Source organism: Colossoma macropomum, unplaced genomic scaffold (assembly GCF_904425465.1).
Source record: "Colossoma macropomum unplaced genomic scaffold, Colossoma_macropomum, whole genome shotgun sequence".
NCBI lineage: Eukaryota > Metazoa > Chordata > Actinopteri > Characiformes > Serrasalmidae > Colossoma > Colossoma macropomum.
In genome coordinates, this window is record NW_023494791.1 from 3,890,922 (window position 1) to 3,907,935 (window position 17,014).

General features: G+C 38.6%; 1 protein-coding gene across 1 annotated transcript in view; it reads left to right on the top strand.

Moving 5' to 3' along the window:
- LOC118810024 (muscular LMNA-interacting protein) overlaps positions 1-7,969 on the top strand; it is an 85,447-nt gene extending 77,478 nt beyond the window's left edge. Inside the window, exon 12 of the mRNA XM_036573542.1 lies at positions 5,638-7,969. Within this exon, the coding sequence (XP_036429435.1) occupies positions 5,638-5,880 (243 nt within the window). The 3' untranslated portion in view covers positions 5,881-7,969. The remainder of the gene's footprint in view (positions 1-5,637) is intronic.
- Positions 7,970-17,014: the final 9,045 nt, after the last annotated feature.

The following is a 17,014-nucleotide window of genomic DNA, read 5'->3' on the forward strand; positions in this document are numbered from 1 at the left end:
CTGTTGTTTTGTTCTTTATTCTCTCATGTCCATGGATAACTATTAGGGATGCACTGATACCACGTTTCCCTTCTGATATCGATACCGATAGCTGATCCACAAGTATCTGCTGATACTGATACCTAACTCTATCTAACTTATCTGCTCAACAGGTGCCTATAAGTCCGGATATGTATGGAATTACACTTTTTCAATAAGCAGCGCTCTCTGTCACAAATAAAACATACAAATATGTATCATATATATATTACAGTATATCATTCTAGCCAGTTGAAAACACATTTTGGTCTTTTGATTGACTCTGACTTTAGACTAAAATCCCTTTTTTTTGAGACCCTATACTTTAATTATGTTTATTTTATTAAAATAAATGATTAAACATTCCATTGTCACCACCAAAATAATCATAACTCTACTCAAACTTTACCAAGTGTTTCGGTAGTGAATGTTTCTATAGTGACAATTTTAGCTCATTTTGAGCAGAACTCAAAAAGGCTGTGATTCTGAATATATCGTCACTATCTAAAGAAAAATATGTATCTCCATTTTTGTCGATTTTTATTTTTCTCAATCTTTTGAAAACAGCAGCTGCCCTTTACAATATGTGAAAATGTCCTGATGAATGGACCAATAGAAATGCTCTGAAACAGCCTGAAATAAAATGTCTTTGCATTGACTTACATTAACAGTAAAGTAAGTTTTTGCCCTCTCCTGTGAAGCTGCCATTTTGGATATCCTTGTTTTTGTTTGGGTTAGGGATGATATTTAGCCTATCACTATCTCAATCTTGGATTTTTGTGAATACCGATAACTAACTCTGTCTTACATACGTACTGGATAGGTGCCTATATATTCCTGATTTGTGCACAGTTCCACTTTTCGAATAAGCAACGCTTTCTAACTCAAATAAAACACAAAAATACATCACATATATAATATTTTACATATCACAGTATATCATTCTAGGAATTTTTTGAGGACTTGATTGTGTGTGTGTATATATATATATATATATATATATATATATATATATATATATATATATATATATATATATATATATATATATATATACACAAGGAAAAAACTTACTATACTTTTAATGTAAGTCAATGGAACCAGACGTTTTTCCAAGTAATTTTGGGCTGTTTCTTTTGGTCCATTCATCAAGAAATTTACACACAATGTTAGGGTCAACAGGCATTTTCAAATTATGTAAAAAACTGAAAAATCAATTGCAAGGTTTTGTTTCAACAGCAGCACTATATATATATATATATATATATATATATTTATGTTTACGTGTGTGTGCCTGACAACGTCATTATTATATATTACTAAATTGACTAAAGTCAATTAAAATGTAAAAACAGAACTAAACAATATACATAAAAAAGCAAAAAAATTTGGTGTTAAATATTTTGTTTTTAAAGTACATAATTTAAATGCAAATTTTAGTGATCAATCTCTGATTATTTGCTATGTTTAACATTTTAGAAAAACGTAAAATATAAAACATGCGATAACTTTTATACAGGCCTTATTTTATGTTTTGTTTTTTCCTAATATGTTTGTTCACCAAAAAAACAACAGTTGTGCATTAAAATGTGCAGACGTGTCTTCCCTGTAGAGCATGTTGTTAACTTATTTTATCCATCCATCCATCCATCCATCATCTAAACCGCTCATCCTTCTGGGTCGCGGTGGGGTGCTGGAGCCCATCCCAGCCGTCACTGGGCGGAAGGCAGGACACACCCTGGACAGGTCGCCAGTCCATCGCAGGGCAGACAGACAGACATACACAGTCACACACACACCTAGGGGCAATTTAGCACATCCAATCAGCCTGACTGCATGTTTTTGGACTGTGGGAGGAAACCGGAGTACCCGGAGGAAACCCACGCAGACACGGGGAGAACAGGCAAACTCCACACAGAAAGGACCCTGGTCACCCAGCCGGGAATCGAACCCAGGCCATTCTTGCTGTGAGGCCACAGTGCTACCCACTGCGCCACCGTGCCGCCCCAACTTATTTTAATTTTAATAAAAAAAAAATCAAGAATCAATCAAAGATGCTGCAAAGTGCTCATTTAGGCACAACTGGAACTGATTTTCAATGCATCCTGATTGGTCCTTTAAATTGTCCACCTATTAAAGGACACTTCACTCGTTTTTAATACCGAAATAGATTTCCAGACTGCACCAAAGCCCATTTGGACCCCCACTGTCTTTCCCTATTTGTTTACTTAATTATTGTTTTAATTTCACTCTACGGACACATTAATTTCCTTCTGAGTCATTTATACAGATTCTCTTCACAGGTCTAAAGCTGCTATCTGGACTCTCTGTCGTTTAATTACTCGTTTCCTGGGTCTGTTTGTACTTTCCACTCATTCACTGCTGTAATGGAGATGCTTAATTAGCGCTGATGATCCACAGCTGACCCCTCTGGGGGGCTCCAGCTTAGCGTATGCATGGACCAGTGTATGAAACAGCCTCTTTCTATCAAAGCCGTGTGGGTGGGTGTGCTGTGTCTGTGCGGGGGGCCGTGCTCTCAGCGGGCTGATGCTGATTAAGTGGCCCTTAGTTGGCTGTGTGTACAATGATGGAAAGGCTCACACAGTGAGGCTCTCCATCCTTCGATTGGCCTGTTTCTGCTCTCCTCGTCAGCCTAACTGTTGTTTTCTGTCTGATGAATTGCGTGAGGTGCTGCAACATTTGCCAGACTTGCTTCTCATTGAGTCTCCTGAAAGTTCCTCTTGTTTACTTATAATGCTGGATTGTTTACTTTCATTTTATAATGTGCTGTCTTGGTTGGCAATGCTGCTACAGCCTCAGACTCAAGCTTGGTTCCCTAGAGAACCTTTTAACAGAGGATTCTTTAAAGAACTATTATTGTAAATGAGATTTTTGAGTGCAGAGACCATGTTTAACCTTTTTAACATGAATTCTGTTAATTCTGTTAAAATGAACATTCAATACAACTTCAGGAAACTTCAGGAAACAAAAACTAAAACATATATTTAACTTAAAATGACACAAAAGCCTCAACAGCTAAATATAACCACATTTCCACTACTTACTGTGTCCAATTTTTAAAAGTTGGTTGATTTTCTGAAGTAATCAAACACATTCAGTGGTGTTGAGGTCTGGACTCTGGGGTGGTCAGTCCATTGTTCAGCTTCTTTGTTTGATGTGTCCGTCTCCTTTTCTCAGTGAGGTTCTTCTTGATCAGCTACACATCCTTTCAGACCCACAGCGCTGAGTCGTCTTCTCACAGTGGAAGGATGGACAGAAACACCTGTGGATGTTTTCAGATCTGAAGCAGCTTGATTTTTTCCTCTCTCTCAGAGATGAAAGCTTCAAGTGCTGTTTATCTGACGGGGGCAGTTTTGGGGTCGACCAGGTCTTCCAGGTGGTTGTTAGGAGCCACATTTTCTCTGTAGCTTTTAGTAATTTTTTGAACTCCAGTTTTGGAAACACCTGTTTTTCCCCCACTTATTTTAATTTGACTTTCTCCTTCCTTCTTCCTTCCCTCTGGGGTCTATGAACTCTCCTGCATATCAGATTCTCTGTTTCTATATCTGTGTCTCTCTCTTTGAGATAATCCAGCTCAGAAATCCAGTTCAAACACTTCCTGAATCTGTAGAGTCGCCCTTTCCATTCCATCTTATCTTGAGATCATACATGACTCACATCCGGAGTTATGAGCCTATGAAGAGGGGCTGAGATACACGTCATCTGCCTCTCACCATGTGGAACTGGTGGTTTCATGTGTCTGTCTACATTGTGTGAAACTGACCAATAGACACTCAGGAAATCACTAAGCACTGACCCTCACGCCGGAAAACCTTCATTCTTCATTCAGTCCACATCGGAGACTCATGTGAAATGGCCTGCAGAGAGTTTACAGCTGCTGAAGTTGCAGCAGCGGTTTTGGAAAGTAGTGATGAAGAAAATGGAGCATTTAGATATGAAACATATGAGGATCATGTTATATGAAGAGCCTTTAAAGGAGGGTTTAAGAAGACATGAACAAATTGAGGAAATGACCTCAGACCACAGAGGGTTAACCCTTTAATATCCCAGGCTTATAACATACTAAGTCTTATTATTCAGTACCTACAGGGACTTCAGTACATTAGTTCATTTGTCATACATCATTCAGCATCTTTAACCACTTAATCTAGATAGGGTAGTGGTGGCAGTTGGGAGAGCAGAGAATTCCAGACAACCCTGTCCCCCGCAACTTCCTCCAGCTCATTCCAGGGGACCCAGAGCTCCTACCAGGCCAACCTGGAGATATAATCCCTCCAGCAAGTCCTAGGACGACCTCAGGGTCTCGTCCCACTAGGCTGTGCCTGGTAAACCTCACCGGGAGGTGTCCAGGGGGCATCCTGATCAGATGCCCGAACCACCTCAAATGGCTCCTCTCAATGAGGAGGAGTAGCTGCTCTACGCTGAGCTCCTCCCAGATGACGGAGCTCCTCACCCTGTCAAGTAGAGTGCAGCCACCACCCTGCGAAGAAAGCTCATTTCCGCCGCTTATATTCGCAATCTCATTCTTTTGGTCATTACCCAAAGCTCATGACCACAGGTGAGGGTTGAAATGTAGGCTCACTGGTAAACAGAGAGCTTCGCCTTATGGCTCAGCTCCCTCTTCACCACTACAGTCCAGCAGATGATCTCACCATCCCTCTTCCCATAACTCGACAACAAGACAACTCCTCCACCTGGGGCAGGTACTCTCCCCTTACCTGGAGTGGGCATGCCATCCTTTTCCAGGCTGGGAACAATTAACTGGGGTTAAATCACACAGAAATCATTAATAAGGCAAATTCAAACTTTTGAATGGTGGTGTTTATTGTAAAAATTCTGTTTTAGCAATAATCTTTAAATAAAATGCTGTTTTCCAAAGCTATAAAAAGACTGAAGACTGCATTTGCACTGCACATTGCTTCTAGTTATCTGGATGCAAATTTGCTCTTGTAGAGAAAAGAACTGAGCCTATATGTCTAAATTACGTGGGAATGCAGCCTGACTTACTTATTAATGCACCTTCTGAAAGTTTGGATTTGTACAGTGCAGCTCCAGATCGGCTAGTTAACTCAGTCTTTTCTACTGTCTTATAGTCCTCATTATGTTTCTTCATAATTCATCCCCAGTGAGTTTGCACATCCTCCACAGCAGGTTTACTGTATAGGGTTTTCTTTAATCAATGAAACCATTCAGAGAGTCATCATTCTTGTCATGCTTTGAAAATGTAACTGTGACATGATACAGTACGAGCGTTTTGCTGCATTAATTTTGAATGCTGCTTATCAGTGCAGTGACAGATATAACTGGCAGGGTGATACATTATGCAAGGCTTTCTTGACAGCTGATTACGGCCAGATGAAACGAGGCAAAGTTTTTTGAAGAGCTTTTGGTCCCACATTCAAAACAACTTTGACTGAGCCCGACTGTTCCGTCCAGCAGCAACTCTAGCTATCCAATCACGAGCCATCCTTCAGTAGAGCCATCGACAGGTTCTCAGAAATAATTCTATTAGGTAATCAATGAGTGTGATGTTGGGTCAGCATCACAGAAGCTGATTATCTGCCTTTTCGTCAATAATGTTAAACCTCTGTTTTGCAGTTTGCCAGCAATACATCATCCACTGTGGATAAGGCAGACGGGAGAGCAGCTTCGGGACGAGAATCAGCCCAGAGAGAGACGTTTCCCTCTGAGAAACCGAGACATTCTGCATCAAGCCCAGCATTTTTGATTGCTCCGACCATGAACAGCGCTCCACCACTGAGAGAAGGCTCTCTGCAAGGTCTTCCCACCTCTTTAAAGCCCATCCAGGTGAAAATGGAAACCCCAGAGACTCACATTTAAGTGTTCACACAGAGCGGGCGAGAGAGAAGAGGGGGGGCTGTGAAAGTAACATTTAACAAGGTGACCTCTAACATTCTGAAACTGAGTGCTGAAATCTTCAGAGATGTTGAGGGTGTGGAAGCATGAGGCCGTTTCTGCTCCGCTTTGCGTTTATCATTAAGATCTATTCAGACATGAAAAGAAATTACTCAAATACTCTTTAATTTATTCCTGCTGCAGCTAAGATGAGTATGTTTATCTGGTCCCACTTTATTTGGATAACTACCTGTAGTTTAGATGTTAGGCCTGTCAAACAATTAAAACAATTAATCGCGATTAATCGCATTGCTTTGTGTAGTTACTGTGATTATTCATAATTGGATGTTAGTGTTGCCAAACAAGTAAAATAATTAATCGCGATTAATCACATTACTTTGTGTAGTTACTGTGATTATTCATAATTGGATGTTAGTGTTGCCAAACAAGTAAAATAATTAATCGCGATTAATCGCATTACTTTGTGTAGTTACTGTGATTATTCATAATTGGATGTTAGTGTTGCCAAACAAGTAAAATAATTAATCAGGCACTGTCAAACAATTAAAACACTTAATCACGATTCATTGCATTACTTTGTTTAGTTATTAATGATTAATCATGACTAAATGTCAGCTTTGTCAAACATCATGTGATTAATCATCATTAGATGTCAAGGTTGTCAAACAATAAAAATAAACACAATTAATTGCATTACTTTGTGTAGTTATTTGTGATGAATCATGATTAAATGTCAGGGTTGTCAAACATTAATATAATCAATCATAATTAATCACATTACTTTGTATATGTATTTGTGGTTAATCATGATTAGGTGTCAGTGTTGTCAAACAGTTAAAATAATTAATCATGATTAATTGCACTACTTTGTTTAGTTATTCATGATTAATCATGATTAAATATCAGCATTGTCAAACAGTTAAAATAATCAATTGTAATTAATCGCATTACTTTGCATAGTTACTGTGATTATTCATGATTAGATGTCAGCATTGCCAAACAAGTACAATAATTATTCATGATTAATTGCATTACTTTGTGTAGTTATTCATAATTAATCATAATTAGATAACAGTTGTCAAACAATTAAAATAATTAGTCACAATTAATCACATTACATTGTTTAGTTATTTGTAATTAATAAAGATAAGATATCAGCATTATCAAACAATTAAAAAAATTAATTGCGATTAATCGCATTACTTTGTGTAGTTATTTGTGATTAATCATGATCAGTTGTCAGGTTTGTCAAACAATTAAAATAATTAATCATGATTAATTATTTTACTCTGTGTAGTTAAAAACGTATAATTGCATTTTGTCTTATTTGGTCAAATTTGACCCCAAAGAAAGATTTTTTTCGCATTTAAATTGCAGAACAGTCGCCAGAATGTAACTGCTGCACTATTTAAGATAGAATGGCCAGTTTGAATAAGAAGTTGGTGAACAGGAAGTTAACTTTAGCTTTGAACTATGATCGGTTGTAAGCATCAATATAGGAAAACACATTACCGGCTTTAAAAATAGTGCTGTTAATAATTTATGTTATCACATTAATAAAGCATTAGATATAACCCCATCAATAGATGCTCAAACTGTTAACAAGCTCTTTGTTGATTATCAACAGTGTTAGGGTCAGGATTAGGATTAGTACAGAGGTCAGGGTTAGGTTTTGAGGTTAGGGTTATGAAGCATTAAGGGGAATTTAACAGATATTCAGTTGAATGTAAATAAACTGCAGTGTGAGTATCTACAGTGGGCTTTCTGAATAAAGTGCTACTGATGATTCTGCTGTAGCCCTAACATTGCTTTATCACTGCATCTTAATAATGGACATCTTTAATGTAACCTGTCTTTAGAGTTTGATCCAGTCTACAATAAAGGTGTGTGATATTCATCTCCCTTTTAAAAGGCTGTTATGTTGTAATGCTTATTTCTCCATGAAGGACGAGTTCATAACGATCACCAGACTGAACTCTTTCACTGATGATGTGTTGTCTTTTGTAACTGTTTGTGCTTTGAAGGAATAATAAAGAAATGGATATCAACTTAACAAACGAATGCTCAAGTGTTCAAATTATTTGGGCCAGCCCTATTAAAGGGGAAGTCCACTGATTTTTCAAAATTTCTTAACTCAATTCTTGAAGTGTAAACAGAGTGATTCAGAGTTGGTTTGGTGTGAAATGGTTCAGATGTCTCCACAGTGGTGGTGATAGGAACCAGGGGATCGCCATGACTACAACACAAATATAGACATTTTGTTTACTGTCCAAAACCACCAGTGAACCTACACGTGAGTTTTATATGGAATGTTGATGATGGGAAAATAGTGGAAATTCTGTTGTCTGTAGAAAACCTCGTATCCCCAACATGCTAACTTTACAGGAGAAGGAAAAAACATACTCTACTTTTAATGTAAGTCAATGGAACCAGACATTTTTCGTCATTTTGGGTCATTTTTTTTGGTCCATTCATCATGAAATGTACACACAATGTAAAGGACAGCAGGCATTTTCAAATTACGTCAAAAACTGAAAAACGACAAAAATGGAGATACAAGGTTTTGTTCCGACAGCAGCGATAAGTTTTCTCTAGGGACTATTTCGCTTTACAACACACTGCAAGTATCCCTCCACCATGAAAAGGTTAAAAATATATATATTTAGCCCAAAAACACATCTGAAAACTATCGTAAATCAATATCTCAGACATCAGGCAGCGTATTTATAAGCATTTTGTGTTACAACTCCCTGTAAGGGAGCTTTAGAGGTGGACGTCTGGTTCCTATCACCACCACTGTGAACAATTTTGACTCCAGAACAGAGCAGAGTTTGCGAAATGTCTTCCCCCAATGCTCTCCTAATACCCCCTCAATGCCACACCGTAATATAATTATTAGAATGCACATATTTTCTTTATCTCCTTATACAGTAATTGAGGTGCATACAAGCATTATTTTTATCAAATCTGCTTTTATTTTAGATCTATGTCTAAATAAACTGTTATGGTGTGAAACGACTGGCAGAAACAGTGAAAAATCAGTGCTAAATGATCTCTTACGGTGCTAATTTGAGTCCAATTAACAGCATGCGGTGCTCTGTTGGACTCAAATTAACACTGTTGATTTAACACTGATGATTTTTCTGTGCAGAAATCATGTCCATCGTAACTGCCAAGGGGAAAAAAGCTGTTTCCCAGTTAAAGAGGCTATGAGTGACATTCCCTGTCTATTACTAAAGCCCTCAAAAGCCATATATATACACACCACCTCCTTGTTTCTACAGTCATTGTCCATTTTATCAGCTCCACTTACTATATAGGTGCACTTTGTAGTTCTACAGTTACAGACTGTAGTCCATCTGTTTGTCTGCATACTTTGTTAGCCCCCTTTTACCCTGTTCTTCAGTGGTCAGGACCCCCATGGACCCTCACAGAGCAGGTACTATTTGGGTGGTGGATCATTCTCAGCACTGCAGTAACACTGACGTGGTGGTGGTGTGTTAGTGTGTGTTGCGCTGGTGTGAGTGGATCAGACACAGCAGTGCTGCTGGAGTTTTTAAACACCTCAGTGTCACTGCTGGACTGAGAATAGTCCACCAACCAAAAAAATCCAGCCAACAGCGTCCTGTGGGCAGCGTCCTGTGACCACTGATGAAGGACTTGAGGATGACCAACACAAACTGTGCAGCAGCAGATGAGCTATCGTCTCTGTCTTTACATCTGCAAGGTGGACTGACAAGGTAGGAGCGTCTAATAGAGTGGACAGTGAGTGGACACAGTGTTTAAAAACTCCAGCAGCACTGCTGTGTCTGATCCACTCGTACCAGCACAACACACACTAACACACCACCACCACGTCAGTGTTACTGCAGTGCTGAGAATGATCCACCACCCAAATAGTACCTGCTCTGTGAGGGTCCATGGGGGTCCTGACCACTGAAGAACAGGGTAAAAGGGGGCTAACAAAGTATGCAGAGAAACAGATGGACTACAGTCTGTAACTGTAGAACTACAAAGTGCACCTATACAGTAAGTGGAGCTGATAAAATGGACAATGAGCGTAGAAACAAGCAGGTGGTCATGATGTTATGCCTGATCAGTGTAAATGTATACGTTATGCAACAGAACCACCACCAAATTCAAAACCAGCCCTTAAATAAATAATGACCAAGCTGAATTCTGTTCCGAAGGGACAAATTAAAGATGCTGTCGCTTCTGCTTCCAGCCTGCTTTGATAACATGAAAAGCTTCATGCCTTCACCAACCACAGAAACCAATTCCAAGAGGCTTTCTTTGAAACTCGAAGTACATTTCATCCTTGCAGTGCCGTCAAGTTTTAATGGATGTCTGCTTAACGTGCCTTCGTGCCACGTGTCCACATTTGGAAACTTTTATTCAGTGAGTTTTTTTGCACTGTTCTTCAAAGTCCGATATTAAAGTCTGTGAATTGTAAGGACTTTTAATACAGTGATTCATTCAGCGTCTTGTTCAGTGCATGTAATGAGTAACTCTCAGAGGCTCATTCAGGAATATAATGACAACATTCCCGTCTAATCTCACTCAGCAAGCCTCATGAATTGATTTTGATCTGCTTAAGAATCCTGTAAGTGTGAAACTGAATGAGCATTTCATTTATGAAGGCGAGATAACCGCACAGCTCTTTGTTTTGTGAGAGACGAGCACTTTCTCTTAAGGAACAAGAGCTTCAAAGGAATCTCATTTCATACCACTGCATATTGTTGTTCAGTGACTTTGTGACGTCTTGTATCCGAGCTTAACAAAGATGACTGAGGGATCCAAACTGTCTCTCCAGCCTGTTAAGCAGACTAGCGCTTGTTCTGTGGAGTTGATTCCCTGAGCCTAGTGTGTGTTCTGCGAGAGTAAAGCTGACAGACTCTGTAAGCCGCTTAGTTTTCCAGCACTTCGCAGCTGATCAGACTCCTGATTGCCTCGCTATGCCGCAAAGGTCTCAAGAGGCGAGTGATCGCGAACCTGCTTGCCCAAATTAAGTACCTCTGGTCCCCGGCGGTGAGCACGACGAACCGGAATGGTCCTGATATTAATAGCACCTGTAAATTCAGAGATTTAAGGCTCAGAGGAGTTTAAGCCCACCGCAGTTCCTGCCAAACGCCGCAGCTCTGTTAATCGCTCAGCTATACCCAAGGCTAACCGACTTTGACAGGTTTACTCAGGGCGGGCATCCCACAGCTAGGAGCACTGGGAAATCATGGTATAGAAGCAAGTTCATTATTATGTTTTTCTTGGGGAACTTTCTATGTTCTTTCAGGTTCTACAAACCTCAGTTTAAAAAATTAGGACAGTGTGTGAAATGCTAATAAAAACAGAAGCACATTTGCTTTTAACAGTAATCATTTAGGGACCGAAGACACCTTTTTAAAGTTAAGTTATTTACCCTTATTAGTCCCACAAGGGGGAGGTTTCACCTCCGCATTACCCACTAGTAAATGCACACACACTAGGGGGCAGTGAGCACACTTGCCTGGAGTGGTGGGCAGCCCTATCCACAGCACCCGGGGAGCAGTTGTGGGTTAGGTGCTCTGCTCAAGGGCACTTTAGCCACATATTGTTGACTTAGGGGATTGAACAGGCAACCTTCTGGTCACAAGGCTGGCTCCCCAACCTCCAGCCCACAACTGCCCCAAATACTGATTTGAAGTCAGTACTGAGTAAGAAGAATTACATTAGAGTCTCTACAAAAGCAGAATTCTTTGCCGTTCGTCTATTAAACAAGCCATGCAACTGAAAGAAAAATGTTCATATCTCACAGAGTGCACTATATAGGCAGAAGGGGTGGGGTTTGAGATTCAGCCTTAAGATTTTCCGAGCTCTGATCTTTAATATTGACCATTAATGGACTGTTTTTTATTGCAGTTTTCAGCGCTTTACCTGCTTGTTTAACTCTGAAACATTAAATGACCATTGGAGTTATCAGCTTTTATCAAAGAACAAAATTTAAATATCAATAAAGTTTTGTAAGTTACATGTATTTTATTAAGGTATTTTTCCATAATCAAAACAACCCACCTGCAGTTTGAGTCATATTACCTGGAATGCACAATGAAAGAACATGATTTATGAAAATAGATTAAAATGGAAATATCTGTTTTTGCAAATGAACTCAAATTTTTATAACTGTTGAATATTTTGCTGACTGCACTTTTCCTGGACGCTCCATTTATAACAAACCATGATTACATCGCCTGTCTAACCCTTCAAATGGTAAGGGACCTCCAGCCATCTTGGCATGTGCAATCAATGGCAGCATGCATTCATGAAAACGTTGCCATGGCGACAGCATCAATGGCAAAAATGAAGGAGTTGGAGGTGTTAATTGTTTGTTTAAGGTGGAAAGGGGCAGGAGGAATGTCCTGTATGCGGTTATTTTTGGTTGTATGATACTGGATGTGCCTGGAATGAGATGTTCAGAACCCATGACTTCCAAAAAAATCAACTTCTAGATGCAGTTTATGGCAAAAGTTGGGAAAAAGGAGCTCACGACTGAACGTTCTGCTGACCTCTGTGGTACGCTGCCACTGTGGGTAGCAAAATTTTCTGTCTCTGCTCGATTGAATACAGTGGAATGTCCAGTTTGCCATTGACCACTTAATGCCAACATTTATTATTTATTTATTTATTTTTATTTATTTATTTTACCTTAATCTAACCCTTAGGGGCCAAAGTTTTATTATACACCTCAATAAACTAAGAATAGCTCAACCATTTTGCATTGGAGTCCCTGTTGTACTGAATAAAACGCCTTAAGATGTAATAAGAGAGATTTTAAGAGGTTCTTACATTTCACAGCGTTCCTAGTTTTAAATTGCTCCATCTCAACTGTTTCAGACTGAGGTACAGGTATCATTTTCAAAAATAATGCATAATTACAAAAAAAATGTTTAAGTTGTAAGGTAAAACGTTAAGTACCTGGTCTTTGTTACTTTTTTAAATACAGGTCAGGGTGGATTTACAAATCGCTGCTTTCTGTTTCATTTGCATTTCACACACTCTTAACTTTTTGGGAATTGAGGTCTGTGTAAAGAACCATTTTTATAAATGAGGTGTGTGGAGAACCTTTTTAAAGTTTAAAGAAACTCCACATGAGTGAATGTATTTTCCTGAACTGTACACTAAAGCCAAGGAGCATCTAGGGCCAGAAATGAACATCATGGGCTGGCTTCCCAGACCCAAGATTAAGGCTAAACTTACACGCATGAAAAAGAATTTCCAATGGTGATTCACCTTTAGCACTGCAGTGTGCTCCAAGACTATGCTTAATCCATTTCTGGGCAGCACAACCTGTAAGTTTAGCCAAGCGTAAACAAGTCTGGAGGGTTTCTGTGGCTATGTGAGTAGTGGGGTCCTTGCAGTTCTTTATGAGAGTTTAATTGCAGGAAGGTCTGAACCAACACAGCAGTATCACTGGTGTGGGAGGGTAAGGGCTAGCATATCCCTCTGATGTGTATGAACCTGCCACTGCTCCTTTTGAACTAGCAGTCATGTAGCATTGTTGAGTGCCTCAGTGGAGGATGAAGGAGAATGCTAAGTGATCACGTGGGCACGAGGAGCGAGGCTTCCTGCCATCCTTTTCTTCCAGTGTTGTAGGCATTTGTGCCACTGGCAATAGACAGCATGTGGCAGATCTAAGGAGCGCAGCTGAGCAATAGTTTGCAATTCAGACCACCTTCAGCAAGGTAACAATATATCATACCTCTGAAATGGTAGCTTTACAGAGGAGGAATAAACAGTTAATGGGAAATTCTGCAGAATTTTCAAAATATCTGGATAATTCAGTGATTAAGGTGTAAACAGAGAGATTCAGAGTGGTTTGAGTGAAATGGTTCAGATGTCTTTACAGTGGTGGTGATAGGATCCAGGGGTCGCCATGACTACAACACAAACATTTTATTTACCATCCAAAACCACCAGTGAACCTACACGAGTCTTCTGAGTTTATATATTATATAATGTATTACTTCATTTTTCACATGTACTTTATTTTTTGTTTTATTTTTATTATTAGTAGTAGTAGTTTTATTTTATTTTATTTTATTGTATTACTTTTGACACATGTCCATATTGATTTTATGTTTATATGTATTACCGTATTTATATTTCAAACTTCATAGCTTAGTTTTATTTATCATTTTGAATGTTTTAAAATTAATGTATTGATCTCTTTTTATTGATTTATTTTTATATTTGAATAATTTTTAATCTATATTTTAATAATAATTCAACTTAACATAGGTCATATATCCAGTCATGCCAATAAAGCTTGCAGGCAATGTATTCATAACCATTTCATGTAATAACTTTCTGTAAGGGGGGCTTTTAGAGGTGGACGTCTGGTTCCTATCACCATGACTGTGAACAGTTCAATATGTAATGCTGACATTATCAAACGACATAGAAAACCATTGAAAAGTGACGCTGTTTTGATATGACAGTGACAGTAAAGCTGTAGTCTGAGGAGAGAGAAGGGGAGAGGGCTGGAGCATGTTTACACTAGCAGACTGGATCACCCACTTAAAGAACTGAAAGATGAGACCAATAGGAGGAGACAGGACGGTGGTGGGGTGTGGAAACTTGCTGCTCTTTACACTATAGAAACACTTCATGATAAATGGACCAATAGAAATGGCCCAGAATAACTTATAATAATATAATCTATTATCTATGTATAATCTATATATAATATAGTCTCAAAACACTAACATGCATTGAAGCTAATTAGTTTCCCTCTCCTGTTAAAATGAACACAGATATATGTTTGTCTTACAACAGTGATGATATGTAAGGTATTGGATTGGAGGAAGGAGGAGTTTCAGGCATGGTCTTCCCTGGGGGGGTGTGGCGGGGTGGAATTTGGCTGGTTTCAAATGACATTTAAGTCTGTCTTTCTTTGTTGTATTAAATGAAGAAGAAGCCCCCCAGGTAAAGATGCCACCCCCATTCTCTCCTTATCAGCTTGACAGATCTACTGGGTGTCTGTGGCCTAATTTATGCCTGTATTCCTGGGATTTATTTATCACTTTTAGGGGTCAGTTAATGTTTTGTCATTGGGTAATAGTGATCTATGCATTTACAGTTTAGTGTACAAGAAAATTAATTTAAAAGCAATTTGTTATGGAGAAAGCAGCACATTCGGTTTTGAGAGAATTAATGTGTAAAGTTTTATTTATATTATAATCATATTCAACAAGTTTATTTATATAGCGCTTTTTACAACAGGTGTTGTCACAAAGCAGCTTTACAGAAAAATCCAGGTCCGAGCCCCCATGAGCGTCGCCAGTGGCAACAGTGGCAAGGAAAAACTCCCTAAGAGCAAGAGGAAGAAACCTTGACTCAAAAGGGGAACGCTTCCTCCGCTGGTCAACATCGGATAGCAAACAATAACAAAAGAGCAAAATGAACAGAGAATAAGGTTTTAACGTTAATATAAAATATTAAAATACAGAAAAAGGGAAAAGTAGGAGAAGTAATTAAATATTAATGGCTCTGATTAAATAGGTTGAGTCTGTGCAGCAGCAGTATCATCAGGAGGGTCAGTTCATGCAGGTGAGGTTTGTATGAAAAGGCCCCCCCCTGATGTAATTATATTAATTCTAGGTACTAATAGTGAGCAGTATGAGAGAAGTTCACTCAGGTACTGAGGGGCGAGTCCATTTAGAGCTTAATATCTCTAAAATAATTTTGTAATTAATGCAGAATTTAACTGGCAACCAGTGTAAGGTTGATAAAACTGGGCTGACTTTCGGGTTCTAGTAAGAAATCTGGCTGCAGCGTTCTGGACTAGCTGAAGCTTGTTAAGGCTTTTGCTGGGACATCCAGCCAGCAGGGCATTACAGTAATCCAGCCTTGAGGTAATAAATGCATGAACTAACTTTTCTGCATCCTGTAGAGAGAATGCATTTCTCTTTAGCAATATTGTGGAGATGCAGGAAGGCTGTTCTAGTAATATTAGTTATATGTGTGTTGAAGGACAGATCAGCAGCTTTTGGACCTTCTTCAAATAGAGGAAGAAACTCTGAGTTGAGTAGGAGGAAGTTACTCGCCTTCCAATCTTTTGTGTCTGTTATAGAGTCCTCAATCTTATTAAGTTGAAGTTTATCGTCTGGTTTTGTTGATATATATATCTGTGTGTCATCAGCATAGCAGTGGAAATTGATGCTGTGTTTACTGATAACATTTGTTTTCTTTGCTATGGCCAAGCTGGCTATTACTGGGTAAGCAGTAGCTAATGTCAGGAGCACAGCTCAGCAAAGTTCCTACAACCTGCAGAAAGAGTTGGCATGTAGGTGCTGAAAAGCATCCTTCTGTGCCTTATTGTAAAGTTGTTGGTTTAAAACTACGACTTTACACGACTGATGGTGTCATGCAGTCATGTGAACGTTGCCGTGGTGATAGCTGCCACCAGAGAGAGCTTTGCCAGTCACTTTTACTTGTTTAAGATGGAAATAAAAGCATGAGGTTTTAAGAACTCAGCATCTTTGAGTTCAGTCAATCAGTCAATCAGTCAATAAATCAATCAATCAACTCGGAGTACATTGAGGGAGACCTTCATTTACAATGTAGCCGAACCAATACAGAGATCATGGATTGAGAAGTTAAATAGTTAATAATAATCATAGTAGTAAATAAAATAAATTAGATCAATAAGACATTAAAATTACAAGAATATAGTAACTTAATAAATAAGATAAAATAAAGATAAATAAGAATATATAATTATTGAAATTAATAAAGAAATAAAAGCTGTAAAACAATAGCTTGGAAACATTTATTTATATGTATATATATATATATATATATATATATATATATATATATATACACATCATCTAAACCGCTTATCCTTCTGGGTCGCGGTAGGGTGCTGGAGCCTATCCCAGCTGTCATTGGGCGGAAGGCAGGATACACCCTGGACAGGTCGCCAGTCCATCGCAGGGTGTATATATATATATATATATAATAAATAAGGACAGAAGAAATGAAACAATAACTAAAAACATTCAATAAAACCAATAAAACCAAAACAAAACAATAACACCAAAAATCACTTTAAAAGTGAACTAAA